This window comes from Lonchura striata, chromosome Z (genome assembly GCF_050655825.1).
Source record: "Lonchura striata isolate lonStrDom1 chromosome Z, ASM5065582v1, whole genome shotgun sequence".
In the NCBI taxonomy this organism is placed as follows: Eukaryota; Metazoa; Chordata; class Aves; order Passeriformes; family Estrildidae; genus Lonchura; species Lonchura striata.
The window spans coordinates 79,905,148-79,925,377 of NC_140740.1; the positions used below are offsets into that span (position 1 = coordinate 79,905,148).

General features: G+C 36.6%; 1 protein-coding gene across 1 annotated transcript in view; it reads right to left on the reverse strand.

The window, feature by feature from the left end:
• Positions 1-17,547: 17,547 nt before the first annotated feature.
• The window catches only part of AUH (AU RNA binding methylglutaconyl-CoA hydratase), a 109,848-nt gene continuing 107,165 nt past the window's right edge, over positions 17,548-20,230 (reverse strand). Inside the window, exons 9-10 of the mRNA XM_031507278.3 lie at positions 19,768-19,815; positions 17,548-18,940 (exon numbers count right to left, since the gene is read on the reverse strand). Of these exons, the coding sequence (XP_031363138.2) occupies positions 18,863-18,940; positions 19,768-19,815 (126 nt within the window). The 3' untranslated portion in view covers positions 17,548-18,862. The remainder of the gene's footprint in view (positions 18,941-19,767; positions 19,816-20,230) is intronic.

The window sequence follows — 20,230 nt, forward strand, 5'->3', positions numbered from 1 at the left end:
TTCTTTAAAAAAAAAAAAAAATATAGTATGCTCCACACATGAGGGCATGATAAACACACAGATATATATGTGATTACATTATTACATATTGATGTCTATATGTAACAGAGAAATTCTAAACATATAGAAGTGTAGTAGGCTTTGCACATGTATTTCACAGAATTACATATCACTCCCTTCTGTAATCATCACCTCAGTACACACCCAGTTAATGCTCACCTGAAGAATGATTCTGCCCATTCTTTTGAACATTTTAGTGCTAAAATTAAGGTATACTTAATTTTGAATGTTAATTAAGCCATTCCAGATATTAAATCCATTGATACCTGATAAAATTATCAAACACTATGTACCACACAGCATTTATACTGTTTAAATAGACCCTTTATCTAAGAAAAAGAGATATAAATGAGACCCATGTATCCAAGTATGAAAGTGCGCTGCACAGGATACTCTTCTTCAGAATATTGTTAGCAGCTTAAGCAATGCCACACAGCCAAGAGCTGCTCGTGGCATTGGTGAGTTGTGTAGAGAGGCTGCAAGTGAGGAACAATGAAAACAGAGATCCCATCTATAGTTTAATTAATTTTTTTTGTGACACAGTGTTTGCTTAGCATATAAGCACAGATGGGTCTATTTTTTGCTGTGTTATCCTAAGCCAGTTATAGAAGCCTAGTAACATACAGCTACAAACTGGCACAAGAATTATTTTCACCCTTTTTATAACCTGGGGAGTAAACTTTAGCTGTGAGTACATCACAATTCCAATATAAAAGGACTTGGATAACAAAAGAACACCAACAGTTTGTGTGAATTCCAACTTTACAGCTATTAAATAGACAGAAGCATATATGCATTGACCCACAGACAGTCATATATTATCTGACATTTTTTAATATACACACCTATTATATTTTCATTTTCAGGGATGAAAATTCTGATAACAGAAACAATTGTATGAAAAGGTGTCATCTATTTGATTATTAAAACAGCTCACAAGTGCAGCCCTACAAGTCAGTTCAAATACTGTAAGGTAAGCCTACTCAGAGGAATGGTAATGAAGTGGGTATGTGCTGGCACATCATATGTGCTATGTAAGCAAGACCTCCTCTCAGCTGCTGCATCTCTAGCTCCCTTCAATCACTCACAAGTTAAGTCCATTTGACTACCAGCTGCAGTTGCAATTGCAAGTTCTTTATAAAGACTTCTCTGTTAGCAGCTCTGGGTAACTTGACCAGTCCTGGAGTTTTTTCTCCTCTCCTATCTGCAGAGGTACGCTTGTGTTTAGGGTAAGCAAAGAAAGAAAGATGTGATAGACCAGGCTTGAACAACAAACAGGTCAGACATGGTACACCAAGTTACAACTTAGTGAAAATATGTCCCACAGGGTCAGACAGATGGAAGCCCCCTGACTTCTGAGTGGACAGCCAGTCAAATATTGTCTTGCAGCTGGCCGAGATCTGGGTGCACCTGGAAGAAGTTTTGGGAGAAGGGTATTTGGAGACCCACAAGGTAGCAATTGTTTTAAGATATAGATCAGAGGTGTGGAAAATATTTGCATGGTGTTAGCTGCCACAAATCATGCAACTTTTAGTCGTGCACTTCTATAACAACATCTTCTGATGTATTTCACAAGAAGCCTGTGTTACGTGGAAACAGGTAAATGAAGACAAGCACAAACTATTTCCCAGCACAGCTCTGCTAAAGCAGTACTTACTACTTTTCTTTGAAATAGAAAGCTTAAGATGGCACACAGGAATTAAGTCCTGACATCCTGGGGTGAAGTACTACTCTTTTTTTGCATATGCAATGGAACAGCAAGCGCAGAAACAACATTTGTATCCTGACTGCTAGTGCCACTCCTTAAGTTCTAGGCCAAATCTATCTAATATATCATAAAGACCCCTCTCTCAACAGACAATTCAGCTGAAGGAGAAAGATGGCAGCAGAGCACACATTTGCTCCCAAGCTGCCTTATGACACTTGACCAAGAAGGGACTTCCTGACCTGTGAGGGGAATTCCTCTGACTAACAGTAAAGTTTCCATTCCATCAAGCTAACTCCCCAGTTCCAGCTCAGCAGGTGAGAATTTAAGGCAGTGGAACCACAAAAAGGTGATTGAGGACAGTGTCCTCTTGGCTGTCATCCAGAACCTGGTTTGCCCCCTGAGAACACTCCCTTGTGCTGGTGTTCCATGAAAGGGATAGAAGGTCCCAAAAATGGAACAGGATAAAGGGTCTCAAGGAGACAGGGATAGACTATCCCAAGTATCACTTGTTTCTTGGTTTGGTTTTTTGGGGCTTATTTTTTATTTTCACTGAATTAATGTAGAATTCTGGAGAGAAGAATAAAAAGGCCCAAAAGGCACTTAAAATATATTGCTCAGCCCATATGCATGTCTCAACTTAAAAATCCTGAGGGTCCATTGTCACAATATGCTACATCTCTCACCGGTATACCAGCCTTCACTGTCATCTTCTAGCAGAGTTCCTTGCACTTTGCAGATAGTCTTTTGTATCATATTTTATCCCATTAGGATCATAGAATCACAAAATATGCTGAGTTGGAAGGGACCCATCAGGACCATCAAGTCCAACTCCTAGCCCTGTGTAGGACAACCCAAGAATAAATCACACCATGTGCCTGAAAACATTGTCCAAAAACTTTCTGAACTCAGATAGGCTTGATGATGTGATCACTTCTCTGGGGAGCCAGTAAATTGAGAAATAGGCCTAAGTGTGTATAAAACCCAGTATTTTGCAAATCCCATTTGTTCAAGTACATTCTGACTCTCAGAGACAACAAAAGAACTATGTATCCATGTTACAATCCTCAGAACTAAAAACCTCAAAATGCTCAGCCCTAGTCTTGTCCATGAAAACACCTGAAGCCTTACAGGATTGTGTTGGATTCTGCACTCCAGAATAATTTAAAACTGTCTCAATCAAGCTGATTAGACACCTCATTTATGCCCAAGCCCTTATCTTAAAACATAAAAGTCAGGTGCTCCTCCAATCAACCCATGAATAGATTGAATCCAACATATGTCAGTGTACATCTACTCCACTCACTGGGTAAGGCTGATGGAAAAAAATAATACTCACCACTTCCTTCATTTTCTTTTTCAGTGCAGCTGGAAGTGATATACTTTTTACCCTGGATATCGGATAATCATAAGTCACTGCCTCTTTTCCTGAAGTGCTTTAGGTCTTCATTGCACAGGAAGGCCTCCTGAGTGGTGCGTCAGCCTAGAAGGCCAAATTTTCAAAACCACTGAAGTTGCACTAGTGACCAGCAAATCACTGGTGTGGGTATGGGACATGATGAACACATGTGGAAAAAAATGAGCCTAGATGGGTAGGACACCCACCTGAAGGCGATGAGTTCTCCATTTTGGTCACTAAATGAAGTTTGGAAGCAATCATATGAGCAGAAACAAGAACACGGGTCTTCTTATCACCAGTCATGAAAAAAAAACACCAAAATTCTCTACACTGAAAAAATTGTCAACAAGGAAAGGCAGAGTAGACAAGTACAGCAAGAAACAAATGTGGGTTTGAACAGAGGGGATAGGTAACTGAATTAATTTGTATCAGAAGCCAGCAATCCACCTGCAGTCTAGAGAATGCATGTTTCACACCAGTGTCTGGATTCCACTTGGAGATACAAATACGTGCTCTTCACCAAAGTCCAGACTATGCCTATGATAATCTTTCACACAGCTGCTTTCCCTCCAAAAGAGCTGCCTTTCCCTTGATTTAAGTGGTCAACATCAGCCCAATAAGCTCATTATAATCAATCGTGCTGGTACTTCCTGCATGACTTCTGACATTCTCGTCTGTTGAAACTCCTCTGACCTTGGGGCTGTATCCCATGGATCCTGCTTTAATCCACCCCTATGTTTTCCCATAATAAGGATCATATAGCCCAACACAACAAATACAAGCACACATACAATGTTTTAAATAATTAGTAGTTTTCCCTTAAGGGTAAAAATGTTCTGTAATAGTATTTCTTTTTGTTATGAAATTATGTAAACGACCTTGGTGTGGTAATATTTTGTAATATGTCTGTGTTATGCAATTAAGGCTGTAGGATTCAGTTGACTTATGTGCACCTGGAGATACTGACAGATAGTGGAGACTTGGAGCTGTTGAAAAGCACTTATATATCCTTATGCTTATATAGATACACAGATAAACACACAAAACATCATACCTATCATCAGTCTACATCCTTTTATCAAAAAAAATATTAGGTACAATAAAGCCTGTGTAGTTTAATTTCTGCTCATTTCCTGTTCTCTTCAAATGAAGACCCCTTTATAAATCTTAAAACCCAATATTTGTGCCTTTTTTTAGGGAGGTAGATCTCTTGTCTTCTCTTCTGCTAAGACATGTAAATTTTGTTGACTTCAGCTAGGCCAGGGCAACTCAATATCCTCAACCTTGATTTTGATTCTTTTTGTCAGCTTTCAAATCAGCTTGAAGAGAAAATGTAAAAACTTGCCAAATGTTCCTGTTTGCAAAGCAAATCGTACTGCCAAGAACATAATAGTTTGTTTATTTAGTGACTTCTTTCCTTCTAAGATCATCGTGGTTAAGGTGATCTGAATGACAGTATTCTCATGAAAAGCAGTTTCACACTTCATCTTCCTCTTTTCTTTAATTTCAGCAAAGACAGTGGCTGACTGTCTAACCAAAAGTTTATCTCAAAATCATCACAGATCATGTGGTCACGCCTAGGGAAGTTAACCCTTAAGCACCAGTCTGCTTGTTGCCTCAGCACAAGCATCACAGTTAATCACATGCCTGTTGTGGCAGCATCAGGCATTTTTTCACACTTTCCATCATCCCACGGATTCTCTCATCTCAGGATTGTGGGGTAGCAAATCTGTGTAGGAAAGGTAGGTTTTTAATATTCACCAAAGAGTTGGTGTGAGAAAGGAATTAATTTGTTACTGCAGGGAAAGGCAACAGAAATATCAGTGTTTGGAGGCTAAGGAATATGACAAGGAGGTTTAGGATCAGCCTTAGTAAATAATACTGAGACAATGATAATTGTGGTCAGAAAGTGTCAAGCCTGTGCAAGATGAAAAGGTAGAGAAGGGCTTTCTTAGAACAAAATTTTACTAGTTCACTACTCTAAAACGATTAAGACTGCTTTCATGTGGTTTCTGTTTCCCCCCCCTAACTCACAATCTGTCCCCTCAGTCCTAGGGTTCTGCACAGGGCCAGATCCAGGTCAGGCCACACTGTTCCACAACATAAGCAAACACACAGATGTGTGTGGCACCAATTACTGCAGAGTTATAAATCTGAAACACAGAGCAACAAACTGACACCAGAGTATTTATATATATACACCTTACCAGATATGACCATTCCTTGAAGTGGTCTGTAATCTACAGCACTTCCATGACCCCAGTACACTTTGCTGATGTCATGAACGTGCAATCTACCTGTCCTTGTAGCAAGCAGCATCAGGCTCCTCTGGGTAGGATCTTACGCTGCACTGTACACTCAGTGCTGAGCAGTGTGAGATGGATCTGAAAGCTGAAGCCATAGGTCAGGGCAGAGTTCAGGGTCTTCAGCACAGCACCTTCACAGGAGTGTACTAAGTGCACTACAACAGAGTGCTCTGAGTCTATCAGAAGCTCTTCTCCCACCTTTCCTTTACATGAGAGCCTGCATGCTCTAGAGGTTCTCTCCAGGAGTACTTCAGTTAATTTGGTTAGCAGCCCAATGGATTCCACATTCCAGTGCCATGGCTGCCAATGTTACTGATAATCTATCTACGGAGAGAGCTTTTCCAATTGAAACATTGCAGCTGAAGTTCAGAGGCCTTGAAGAAAGGTCTGCTATGGAGCATATGCTGAACTCTGACAAGAGGTGCCACACTGCTTGCTAAGCATGTAACTTATATGTGAATGAGGATCAAACTCTAGGGCCTCCTTGGGAGTCAATGGAAAGGAGCTGACACTGTCAGCTGGGATGATGAACAATTACATTGATCCGAGCACCTCCAGATACATAGTGAGCATTCACAGCACTGAATTAGTAAGATAAAGTATTGATCTGGGGAATTATTGATATTGCCAATCTCCAGAAGATAATAAGAATTCTTAATATTTCACAGGATTTGGCTCTAAGGAGCTGCGCCTCAGAAACAAATGCTGCCAGCCAAAATACTTTGCACTGAAACCACTAAAATGAAATACCTACCTTAGAGAGCTGGTTTTGGTTTTCTGCATCCATCCTTTTAGAATATATTCATGTGATATAGAGAAAACAGATACCACATTCTTTTACCTGTACCCTTATATTTCATCCTTAAGACAAGAGTTATGCCAAAATCATCTAATACTGAAAATCCTTCGGAAAATACTGTACTCTCAGTCCCTTGTTATGTCAATCACCTGCAGAGGGAATCCAAAAGTCTTATTCATTTCCCATTCAGTAACTTTGTCAAACCACACTTTTAATACAAGAAATGTATTAAATTATGAAGTAAATATAAGAGATCTATTTGACTCAGATGCATTACCACTGTTTTTTTTTCCCTGCATGCAAACTGTCACTCTCATTTTCATTTTGTTAATTACAGAAAATGGGCTGATTTTTAATGTCTGTTCCAGCAGAGCTGAAGATGTTGATTTCAGACTGATTCAGACTTTAAAGTCTAATTCATGCAGTTGATCCACAAAATTAACCGGAGTATAGGTTTCATCAATTTGGTAGAATGTCTTTTATAACAACAGATGGTAATTTTTTGATGTACTCTGTTACAAAATGTAAATGTAAATGTACTCTGTTACAAAACCACTTTAAATGATTTCTTTTTAAAAAACCACCAACCAACCAAACCAAAACCCACCAGGAAACTACAAAAATTTCTCCCCCCACAGTGCTCAGATACTTTAACCCAAAGAAATTGCTGACAGATTTGTTTTCAGCACAGCAGAGTAAAGAGCTGACAACGTATTTTTTGCTGGATATGGTAACCTAGGTCTATTTTTAGGGCTTCTTTTCTTTTTTTATAGTACACCAAAATAGCACTGGGCTTAAAAATCACCATCTGCTTCTAGGAATTAAATAATTCTCTGAAGAATAGATAATAGGCATAAAAAGCCTACTCCAAACTCTCAGATCTTTCACAGCAGGATTGAAAGTCACATGTTACTTGTAAACATAATTTATTTCATCAAACAATACTGCAGGGTCACAACACCCCTGTAAGTGTTCAATATACCTATTTATCAGTTATCACCAGCATAAACTGTTTACATTCTAGTCGTGAATGACTGACTAGCAAGAACTATTGCTATGGCTTTCTTTTATGATTTAGAATAAAGCTGCTGATATTTACAGCACAGTAGACTCTCCCCATTTCTTTCTTCAATTTTGATTTAGTTATGGTGGGAAAGACTAATTTGTAAGGATTTTTTTTTTTTTTTTGCAATTCCCATTAGAGCTGTTCTGCAATTAGCATGTTAGCCTTATTTGCAAATGTATGTAAAGAAATCCGAACTTGTTTGCATCCAGCTAGTTTGGATCCTGCTAACAATGATTCACCATGTCAGTTCAAGATGGCTCTGGACACTTTCTCACTGGCTGAAGCCTGTCAGCAGTTTTCCCATCCTCAGCATTCGTGCCTCTGACAGCTTGGATGACACTGCTCAACAAGAGAAAACCTGGTCCCTATCTCCTGTGCTCTACCCATGCTTCAATAGCCTTAGAAAATAACACGGTACCATTGCTATCTGTCAGTCCTGACCCTTGTATATTTGAACTTTACACTATGTAAACTGAGCTAGAAAAAGGTGGAAAAGGAGGATCCATTAGTTTTCCGTGAAAAGTGGTTTGATGAAAGAAAAAAGACTCATGCTCAAGTGCCTGTTCCACTTCCTTTCTGAATTAAAATTCCCACAACTTAGTCATCACACTTTCTGTGAGGGCTCCAGACACAAAGAGCACATACCCAAGGTTAGATGGCACATATCCCCTCTCCTCAGCAGGGAATGTTGGGGAAGTGGGAGCAGATATTGTATGAAAGAATGGTCAGAAGGTGGAAAAGGCTAAAGAAGAGGAGAAAACCAGTTTCACTGGAATGCGTGCTGGTGGGATGGTGTTCCCTAGTTCTGTGATTTCAGTAAATTTTCAATTGCAGTAATTTCATATTAAAACATTTCAATGTTTTGAACCACAGAAAAGCATTCATCTTTTTAGTATAATTTTCAAGAAATTTAGTTTGGTTTTGTTTGTTTCCCCATGATATTCTGTTAAAAAAAAAAAGTCTTTTTCAGAGAATAAGACTAAATCTTCTAAAATAGAAAATGAGATAAGACAATGCAAGATATTTTAAAAGACACACAGGATGAATAATAAGCAAACTTACAAAATGAAAATATTTTGGAAGTATTGGTATTTAACAAGTATAATTGTTAACAGGTTTGTCTTATAGTAGTTATTTAAAAGTTCACAACAAAAACAATTCAAAAAAGGAGACGTCCATTATTCATATTTATACTTGGTGGATTACAATTTTTGTGAAATGAGTTGTCTAATATTTAAAAGGCCTGCTAGTGACCACTGTAGCAACAGTATTTAGACTAACATTGTGACAAAAAGAGAGAGAATAGTCACAGAGAAACATATGCTTTGTTGGTATATCCTGCTTTGGCAGCAACAGGAATTCTTCAAAGTAATGTGCAAGAATAATCTCTTTGTAGTAAACAATTAAGAAATATTTTATTTATGAGGGAAATTAATTATTTTTTTTTCTTAGTTAGTAGTCACTAACTAAAGAAAGGACCTTTTCCAAGAAAGAGAAGAAAAAAGTAATCAAGACAAGCAACAGGTTTGAAAACTTTAAGTGTCTTTGGACATTTTCAAAGGGGACTCTTTTTACTGAAGAACAGTTGCAGAAAAAAAGAAAGAACAGATTACAAATAGCCAAGATTCCTAGTGATCTCACTGGGAATTACACATTTATTTGGAAAGCATTAAAGGAATAAGATTACAGAAGCAAGACCTGATCCAAATTCCATTATGTAAATGGAAAAAGAAAATTTTGTTGTCTTAAAAGGAAATTGAATTGAGCCATTAGTTCCCAGTTAATGAGATACTAGTAAATGTTGAGGATTGCAGGGAAAGTGATAAAGGAGAGATGCCATTTTGGGTTGGGTTAGTTTTTTTTCATATTAAATACTTATTTAGGTTGTGATTTACTCAATATTTATCATCATAAGACTCTTCCTCCTACTGACTACATCTATCTAAAGTGCTATTCAGATGCAGAGGAAATGGGGCATACCACTGATTCTAAATGTTTCATTAGAGTATATGGATGAGCAAAGAAAGCTATTTAACCTGCATACGATCCATTCCTTATTCCAGACAATTTATTCCTTTCTTCAATAGCATACAGTTATTGCTGTTTCTAAAGGTATTGCCTGGTTTGAAAAAAAACACTTCATAGGTTCCTCCTTCTTTTACAGTTGAGACACTTTTGTGATTTTTTTTTATTCCACTGAAGTTGCTTTTGTTAGTACATGGAATCACCTAAATGAATGCCAAGGCTGAAAGATCTCACAAACAGGTTTTCCCACCACTGCTAAGGCCAACTGGGCTCGTACTCTGCGCACACATCCTAGAATCTGAACCCAACCCCAAGACAAAGGATTAACCTTTTGTGCTGCAAGGTTCTCAAAACTCTCAGCTTTTGCTGGACCCAGAATAAGTTCAAGGCACTCAGCAACTGAGTCTGCACAGCAGGACTGTTCTAGCAGCATATCAGAGGCATGAGACTTTTTTTTCTTCTCTGAAGTTGTAAGTACACATAGGGGACTACAAATAATGTGAATTTCAAGAGAGAAACAGAGGCATTTTAATCTATTTTTCTTTAAAATTAATAAATTCAGGCCGTGTATAAACTATCCAGTCATATCCTGTAAAAGTTTAAACAGTGAAACCACAAGGGAAAATAAACTAACATCTCTTCCCTTTTTATCTTAAAAGTGTCTGAAATGAATTGGTTGCTAAAGAAACCTGATATAATTGTGACAGAGTGTTTTGAAACCCTTAGTGGAGTTCATCTGAAACCTCAGCATAACAAGTGGCCTCTTATCTGCGTACTATTCCAGGAAGAAATGCATGGCATTTCGTCATCACAGCTGAAAGAGTAGCTGGCTCTGCACGTAGGCTAAGCGAGAATAAGAGCCCTCAGCTATAATGAGGGCACGCTGCTAGCTAATGCTTAGTCAGAGGCCATTTCCTTTAGCCTTTGCTACTGCTTGCAGGAGTTGGAATGCAGGAAAAGGCAAAAACTAAAGTGAACATGCTGAAGGTCAATGTTTACCTTCTGTACTTTTTCTCAATGAAGATTAATTCTGAAGACATGGCACATATGCATTAATGTGGTGACATCCTAAACCATCTCCCCTATTACAAGGACTTTAAGCAGATTTATTTAATGTGGCAGTTCATGAGTAGAATTACTTAAAGGAGAGAGAATCATAAAAAAGCATATGTCTCTTTTTTTTTTTTAGTCTGACATTTAAAGGCAAATTAGTAAGTGGGAGTTTAATATAGATATTTCCTTGTGAACACTGATGTTGAATTTCCAAGCAGGCAAACTGACTTTCTCCTTAATAAAGCTCTTGAAACATGGATAACTTGTGGCAATTACTTCAAAACCAATTTTTTAGATAGCTTATAGCAATTATTTCAGGGATGAATCTTTACATGTGAGGGAATATGGTAAGGAACATTTCTTTTTATAGGCTTTTCCTCTTCTGTACATCCTGAAGATGATAATATGAGTGATGTACTGTCATGACACTTTTTAACATAGGAATCTGCATAATTTGAACATGGAATGATTAATCATTTAGAATATGAAAATGTTAAATATGAATGTGTAGCAATGTTCAGGCTGTAAGCTTGCAAGACACTTCACTCAGGACCACATTTTGCCTTCTTACTCTGCCTGCAGGAACATTGGCAATTATTGTGAATTTAATGAGCTATCACTATCCTGATTTAAGCACACAACTGTATGTACTGTACTACTGAACACACTGGACTGAGTCATTTTACATACATGCAGTTGCTGGTCTAAAGAAGGGCTAGATTTGACTTGTTCTGTTTAACTCACTGGCTGAACTGAAAATAGTTGGCACAGATTTTTCTCAGGAAATTCAAACTTACACAAGCAGAGGAAAAACATTGCAAATGAGATGCTGCTGTGTGCAAAAATTCATCTTGGGTAAAACTTTAAACCCTAGAAATAAATCTTGTTTTCAATACTCACAAATAGGCTTTTCTATTCAACTCTGAAGGTTTAAAGTAGTTGTTAATCAAACACTGTACACAGTACTAAGCAGCAAAGTGTTCAGTTATTTCTGAAACACGTTATTTTGAGGCTATGTTTGAATCTTCCATATTTATGTGATGAGAGTTATGTCACAAAGTTAATCATTCCCAGGATGCTAGCATTCGGGGTAATGAAAAACTTCTTGTGCAAGCAGTCATTAATCAGTGAGTCTAGCATTGCATAATGCTTTCTGAAGCATGTGTTATGTGATCAGAGTACAAGGCTGCATAATACAGCAAAGTGTTTATGCCATATGCTGACCTTTTCTAAAGTAGAAATGGAGCCATGTGATATGCTGCTTCTGCCAGCATTTGCTTATTGCCAATAATTAAGTTTGATGATAGGAAGAAACACAAACTTGTATTGCTTTAGAGTTCTAAAAGGAAGAAGCTTTGAAGTTTTTGGCACCATAAAGCACAAAGATAGCCAACTTGGCTTGGATACGCTACCGTTGTCCATTATAGGCACCGCCCATCAAAACTGGAATCAAGTGCCCTGCTCAAGTGGTTACTGGCATTTGTGTAAAGGAAAACATGTGCATCGTTACAGGGCTGCTGTACTAACCAGAAGAACATAAAGGTCACAGGAGCAAAGCAGCCAAAAGCATGCCTGGTACCTCAAATCTCAGAACAGCATTATTACATTTGATGTTCTTGTGCAATAGTGCTAGTAAGCAGCTATTACTTAATCTCCTACCAGTATTACACAAAACTATACTTGCGAAATACTTCAGATAAATATGCTGTAATTATACGAAATATAAAAACATGTATAGGGCAAAATGTTTTTGTAACTCTGAACACACATACCTGTGGGGATGTGGTTTGAGTGAACTATTTTAAAAATTGAATCCATGCTTGAAAAGCTTCTATGAATAAGCTTAAAACTATGTGCTGGAAGAAGAATGGATACATGGACATATATTTTATAACTTATACACACACACACACACACACACACACACACAGTGTGATCAAAAGCTCTGTCCTGTATACAGCTATTTTGTGTCTGTTGGCAGAATCAGGCTACTGAGCTGGAATAACCAGCTTCATACAACTATTTTAGCACAGCCAACTGTAGCTATGCCACTGTTGCTGCAACATCACTTCTCCTTTCACTTGCCAGTGTTTCCTTCTCTCTCACTGATGTCTGTCTTTTCTACTTCGGAGAGCTAGTACAGACACTGGTAGTCAGTATCTGTGAGTATTATCACCTATTAACAGCAATTCAGTTCCATCATGTGATCTGTGATATGGTACCAATGTCTGAAAAATTATTTCTGATATCCCTTGCTTACACTGAGGAAGTATTTTCAAGCTTAACTAAGAATTCTAAAGAGTAAAGCACAATCACAAAACTAAGACATCTCTATACAGAGACATAGATGTCCTAGTCCAAAATTCAGATTCTCAAAATTCCTGCTGAGATTTTGCATTAGGAAGTAATGATATTAGGCAACTGCACTTAGAAAATGCTGTATCCAAGGCCTTTTGGAATTAATGAATTAAACCTTCCACATCTGAGTCTGACTCATTAAGGATCTTCATGTTTAGCAACAGGAGTCTGTACAAAGATGTTGGGGAAAACAGCAAAGTAAGCAGGTCTCCTATCCTTGTTAAGGCATCTATTATAAAACTAGTGTGATACTTGAAGGAACTGCATGAGGGAACTGCAAGGAACCTTACCTCTATAAAATATTAGGTGGATGTCAATCTCTACATCCCAATAAATTAACTTGTAGAATAAATTAAAGTAGAGAAATTTCTTCATGCATAACTTCAAAGAATCCAGTGAACAGGTCACTACTGTAGAAAATTTTGGCTCAGGTCAATTAAGTGAAAGGAGACAGCAGAAACTGAGCTCCTTTGTGTTTCATGAGTCCTTCAACTACTGAGCAGTTATACAGACGGAAGCACAATAGCACATCCTCTTCACTTTTTCGAAAAAGGACTAATATCAACTAAGATTTCTAAAATCCAAAATGGAGACAGGAATTTCATTCCACCCGAAGTGGAAAAAACCCATGTCCATGTGTTATTTATGAACTAGTAACTTAGAGAGAATCCTTCTTATGCTGTTTTTGTGGCTCCCACCTCCTTTCATATGTTATACAGACTCTCTAGGAGTTGTGTTTGGAGGTTACAATGTCTACTAGTCTTTTGGGTAAAGAATTCAGGAGCTGAAACTAACCAACACAGAAAGATCTACTTTGTGGCATTGCTCATGAAGATACTAGAAATTACTGTGACCTAAGTATGCAGCCTGAACCCACCCTACCAAACCTCTTTCATATACACTCTTCCAAGACCCACTGCTTCTTAGAAACATGATCCCTGGCTTTCTTCTCCTTACACCTCTGCTTGGACAGACTGGCCAAAAGATGATAACTACAGGACTACATGAACCATTCACCTGAGGGGGTCACTAGCTGGGGATACTCACATTCATTTATAAAAATACTTCAGCTTTGAAGACAACAGTCCCAGCAGTAAAGACTTATTACACAGAAGATGCAGAGTCAAACTCTTTTCACACAAGCCTACAGATGTATTATTAACATTTATAAGTCGTGAAAACACAACCTTCACAGCTCTATCCTCACAATAACATTTTTTAACTTTGTCTTTCTAAGCTGGATGGAAGAGACACATTTTAAAAAAACTTGTACAACTGGCATCAGAATTTTTAACATACTAAAAAGAATTGAGCCAAAGATGATATCACAAAGTCCCTTATGCTTAAGGGAAAATGTTAAATCAATTAGCAGTTGCCAGAATAAAGAAGCAACAATTTGATGTGCAAGTTCCTCACAAAAATAACAAACTTTCCATGTTCTTCTGAAAGTGGTTATATTATGCAACAAGAAAACTTCACCATATTCTCAGCTCTTTAACTTTACAAAAGCTTTATTAGCATATGCTTCAGAAATTATAATCAAAGTATTGTACTCACAAGCCAGAACTTTGAAGAGTTTATAAACATACATGTATAGACTATGCCTTAGAGGGTTAATGTACTATTTTGAACTCAAGTATTGCAAATAGGAGTTAGCTTTGACACAGAATGTTCACACCCTCTGTAATAAATTCTTTTAACATACTTCATATTTCTTCCCATGTGAATGAGTGTCCTTGGAAGAATTATCTACTAGATAAAAGCAGAAGATGAAATCTAAGTCTAGACTTATTTAAAGGGGGTAGACACTGATCTTATAATCTGTGACAGTGGCTGATTAATGAGTTGCTCATGATTACTGCAGGCCTCTCCAAACTGCAGGAGCAAATGATATTACAGGACTGGGAAGAATGTGCTATCTGGATGCCACACCTTTGTTGAAACTTAAGAACTCACACTGACTCCTACTACATTTATTCTAGCCCTGAACTACCATATGTACACGACCAGATACACGGTAACACACATGCATGCTGTGTGCTTCTGTGGCAGAATTTCTGTGCTACAGAATCCACAATAAGTATGGCCACTTGAAGCAGTCATGGTACATGATGTGTGGTGTCTACTCTTTTGCTGGTTGTACTCTTGCATAAACAAATTCAAAACTTCCTGAAGCAGAATAGTAGTATCACATCCTGAGGGATTGATTTGGTCTTGCCTGACAGTCTGGATAATTTTATTTACATGTACACACTTACATATGCATATACACATACACATGCATGCATATGACATGCCAGTATACCCACACATATATATTATAAAGCATAATGAATACACTGTGTAAACACAGCACACTCTGCATAACTAGAGAAGCTTATATTCAACTGTATTCCAAGGTTGAAACAGAGCATGATTTAAATCTATAATAAAAAAGGCATATTACCTAATCTTTAGTGGTAACACAGTAATTTCTGATTACATCTTTCAAACATCTTTCAGGAAACTTTTTAAACTCTACTAACTTTGCTTATAGAATATTAATGTTCTTAAAGTGAAAACAGCCCATACAAATTTTTAAAACTGTTCCCTGCACATTTATGTCTGAGACTCAGAGGAAAGAAAAGCCAACAGGAAAAAAGGGCAAAAATAGAAAAAAAAGTCATTTTAATCCCACAGAGTAGACAAAAGAAATTTTATTACCTTCAGCTGAAAACAACTCTTCTTTTGATTTATCTGCTTGCCATTTTTCTTTTTCTCATTTTTGGAGATAGTTCTTTTTCTAAAATTGTGCAGAAAAATAACATCTTAACCACATCATCATGAACTTTAACACACCTTGAGTACATGGACTGTATCAACCTCAGTAGAAAATGAAGCCCTATAGCTTTTCAGCAGTGCCATTAGGTTCAAGAACAAGGCTAAAATTCCACAAATGAGGCATGAAAGCACATCTTGCTCAATGCACACCACTCAAATGAACAATGATTTAAGTACACTTCTTAAAATTCTAAATAAATCCCCTCTCTAATCTCAGCAGACATATTTTCAGGGATTTTCTTGAATGCAAAAGGTGCAAGTAACGACTATGCAGTGATAAATTAAGATTTCAATTACTCTTTTCACTTTGCTATGAATTGGTTTGGTATGTGAAGTGACACTAGTGCCAAAACCCCTTTACTCCCTAAGTTTCCCAAAACCAGATTCCAAGTAGCATGATATTCTCTCTTCTCTGCCGATCTCTTCAATAAATGTGACTATTATTAAACGTATCAAAGAGTAATGAATGAGTAAAATAAGAAGCAGTTGAGAATGATCCTGATGTTTACTTTTCTAACTATAGCTGGTTAAAAGCAGTTCTAGAAAAGCTTTGACATGAACACTGATATAGGATTATGACTAATTTAATACAAACTGACAGAATTTCAATGACTCCAAATGTCATAAAAAGGCTCCATTGAAAACATCTCCAAAAGTACTTAACTGTATCATTACATAATCTTAGAATAAATAAAACACACCTTTTTTCATTACAGGTGAGCAACTCAAAAGCATTGAACTGACTAGAGCCATGCAGATACTTAGTATTCAGAAATTCAGTAAAACTACTAAAAATGTGAGTTACTTTATATTGAAAATATAAATAATTTGCTACATTGAAGACTAAAATTATATGTGTTATATAAAGTCACACATTAATTTATGCATTAAACTGTGAATTTCTAGGCAATTCAGTAAACTGAACTTACAAATGTTGTGAAATTATCATCTGATAACTAATAATAGGTAATGGACCTACCTGCGTTATAACTTTTTCAATATCCAACTCAGTGAAAGGCAGAACTCACTATCCACTTGAGCTCAGCAGAAGCAGGAGAAAAAGCTGCTTATGTCTAGGGACCATGAGATAACCTTTCAGAAAACCAGTGGAGACCAAGGCTCACTCATCCATGAGGTGTTATGGAGAAAAGCATGACTTTACCAGGAACTGAAAGAGTTGAGCCTAAGTGCTTGAAGGAGGATTTTCCAGATCATACCTTTCATAAGGAAAAGTCAGCCTTTTATATGAGCATTTTTGTTACAAATAACACTCACATGGAAGCAGAGTTCTAATACTCCTATTAATTATGAGCATTGCAGCCATCATAACATGTCACTTAATAAATGAGATAGTAAATGATTAACACATCTTTTGCTAAAATATTGTTCCTCCAGAACTAGTTCAACAACACTCTAAAGTACCTTTAAAAACTGTTGTACTGATATTCACTTTGTAATACTATTCAAACTGTTCACTTCAAAGATGGAACTCAAATTCTGATGATATGACGCTATCTTCTTATGAGAAAAAGAATGCAGTGACCACTGTGACAGTAAAATTATTTTCTGAGATCAAAACTGCTAGTTAAAGGCACGAATTCACACAGTCAAAGGCCACAGTATTCAAAGTTATTAGATGTTTTTAAATAGACATTTACTGAAGCTACTTAGTAAGTGCTTGGTAGAAACAGAGGCAGCTCAATAACCAGAATGTGTATCAAAGTTATGCAACAGAAACCCATGAGCAAATGCTTAATATTTTTTTCCTATTAACATAATTATTTTGTAGTCAGTAAAAATGAAAATTACATGTTAGCATTTCAAAAACATGAGAAAATGACCCTCTAGGCTTTATATAACTATCAAAACAAGTACCAATACTTTATTTGCAAATTATTGTGCAAGAAATTATTGACTCAGCAAGTTTACCAGTCAACAAAGTGTGAGCTCTACCAGTCATAATCAATTTACATGTAATGATATGTCTAAATATGGATTTAAATGAGTTCTTGTCATTTCATGTTGATGAGCTGCTTTATCATCATAGATATGGACAGTGACCATAGCTAATGTTGCAGAAACAGCAAAGTGTGCACAAGTTTCATGAGCCAATGGTAACCCAACACAAACAAATTTGTTTTCACATAAAAAGACAGCCTTGGACTGCTAAGCCGTGTTTATTTTCCAGTCAAATTAACAAAAATACTTTCTATGAGGTTATTTCCAGACATTTGCTGTATATGCTGCATCCACTGCAAATACACAGTATGAATCACAAGACTTCTTACCTTGAAACTTACTGCATTTCTCTTGCAATGCATGAAAAGAACTTTGAGGCCAACACAAAATAAAGAACCTTTCAACATCTTCCCTGTTGTATATAAATACACATTCACAAAACTTGCAAAAGGAATATTCTGAAGATTAAGATAATTCTAGGTTCTATTACAGCACATTCATCATATCCCCACACAGCCATCTTTAATACAATCATCAAAAATTTTAAATAACTGGGGCAAATGAAACAAAGTTCCATTACAGTGCTGATCAGCTGATATGTTGGAAAAATGCAAGACAAAGGCAGGTTTAACATACAAGAATGGATAATTAAAGGCTGGCCTCGAAAATGTCTTCATTTAATACAATTAAATGAATATAATGGCAACAACTTTATCAAAAGGACACCATTAAGTGCTAAAGTGGATTTTATTTTGCTTAGGATAGAGTAAGTAAGATAAACAAAGCTCAGCAATTTTCTAAATTATAATCCTTGTCATTTCCCCTAGCTTTATTAATATAGATATTCTGATAGAATACTCAAATATAATTTTTACTGATATACAGGATCATTTAAATGCATATTTGGTACAATTTCTTATTTTTGGTGTTCGGTAGTTGCTTTTGTTTTGATAAAATGATAGAGCAGATTTATGCTTAACATCACAGATACATTTTGTCTATGTAAAGAATTACAGAGCTTTTTCAATCATGGAATGGTATGTTTCATACATGTGAAATCTTAAAAATGCTGCATGAACCTGTGACTTTGCCATTACACAGATCAACCATCAGAAACTGTAATGAGCATGAGCTGACACACATTTCTATCTTGGCTTTGTACAAGTATGGACACATTCAAAATGTTGTAACATCTGTATGATTTGCTGTTACTTTGGTGATTGTGATATTCCAGGTGCAGATGCAAAGTGCACCTTAATGGTCCTCATAGAAGTACTTTTATCCCCCTGTATTTTAAAGGCATCAGATTCTTTTATTCTCCCTTGTAGCGAGGAGGTCTCTTCTCCTTAAATGCAAGAAGGCCTTCAATTCTATCTTTTGTTGGGATAGTCTGCAATGACCAGAGTAACAATTCATTATTGATACCAAAAACAATGCCAAGAAAAATATTTTCATAAAATCTTAGTTCTTCAATGCATCCAAGATGCATCAGAAAAGCTATAATACAACAGAAGAATTAAAACTATATATAGTCAGATATAGGAATGTATCAGACACTTCAAGAGCATGACAAAAGGCTGATGAACAATTTTTTTTTTTTTGGGTGTGGGGGTGTGGGTAGAGGGAGAGGAGAAGGTGGAGTTTATGTTTCTTGGGGTTTTTTTTGCTGGTTCAATTCTGGGTTTTTGAGAGGGGAAAAAAGATTAATAATCTGATTACCACATCTTAAATAAAAATATAATGCTAATGCTTCTATTTCCATCATTAAAATCTTGTCTCAACATCCAAGAACATATAATCTCAAACACATCATTCCCATGATTCACTGTCAAAGAGGTTTGTCTCAAATTTTTACTGGTTAGCACATAAGCCATTAGTGCACATATTAGTGACGTGTCCTTCATATTATTTAATGTTAAACCAAAAGAAAGCAAAAGCAAGGCAGTCCTTGGACTGGCATGGTGGTGTGTGACTGGCTAGGTGTACAGCTAGTACTGCTTCACTACCTTCACCCTAACAGGACTGGTACAGATGTCTCCTGACCTGCACCTCCTCCCTTACAAAATCACAGCAAGTAGATGGAAGTTTAAATAAAATGCCTAAAAGTTTGCAGAAGAAATCACAAAGCAATTTCTAGTTAAATTTCTGCACGTTTCATCAAAACAGGCATCAACAAAGCCTGTTTTCTGTTTTCTTCATGTAATCATATTTACATACCTGAGCATAACAAGCTTCTTCAATTGCTAAACCTGTTACTAAGTCGACCTGAGGAAAAGAATACAATGGTTTTCACATGAATTTTAAAATTTATTATATATTATTTATAATATATAAATTACAGCTCACAGCTAACATAAGTATTGTGTTTTTATATGCCACATACTAAAATACTTCTGCAAAGTTCTTCTACGCTACTTCAATATAGAAGTGCTATACTGACATGTGCTAATGCTTATTTTTGTAACAGAGTCCTGATTTAGCCATACAACTAGCATGCACTACACTCAAAATGTCTGCTCTTTACTATGAGTCATATGGTTAGGTAAAAACCATTAGCTACCTCCACATTTATAATAATTTCATTTACTACAGTGGAAAAGATGCACTGTATTATTATGTAAAACTTTTTCTGAAACAATGTATCTTCAAAATATCATGTAAGAACAGTATAGCATGCCAC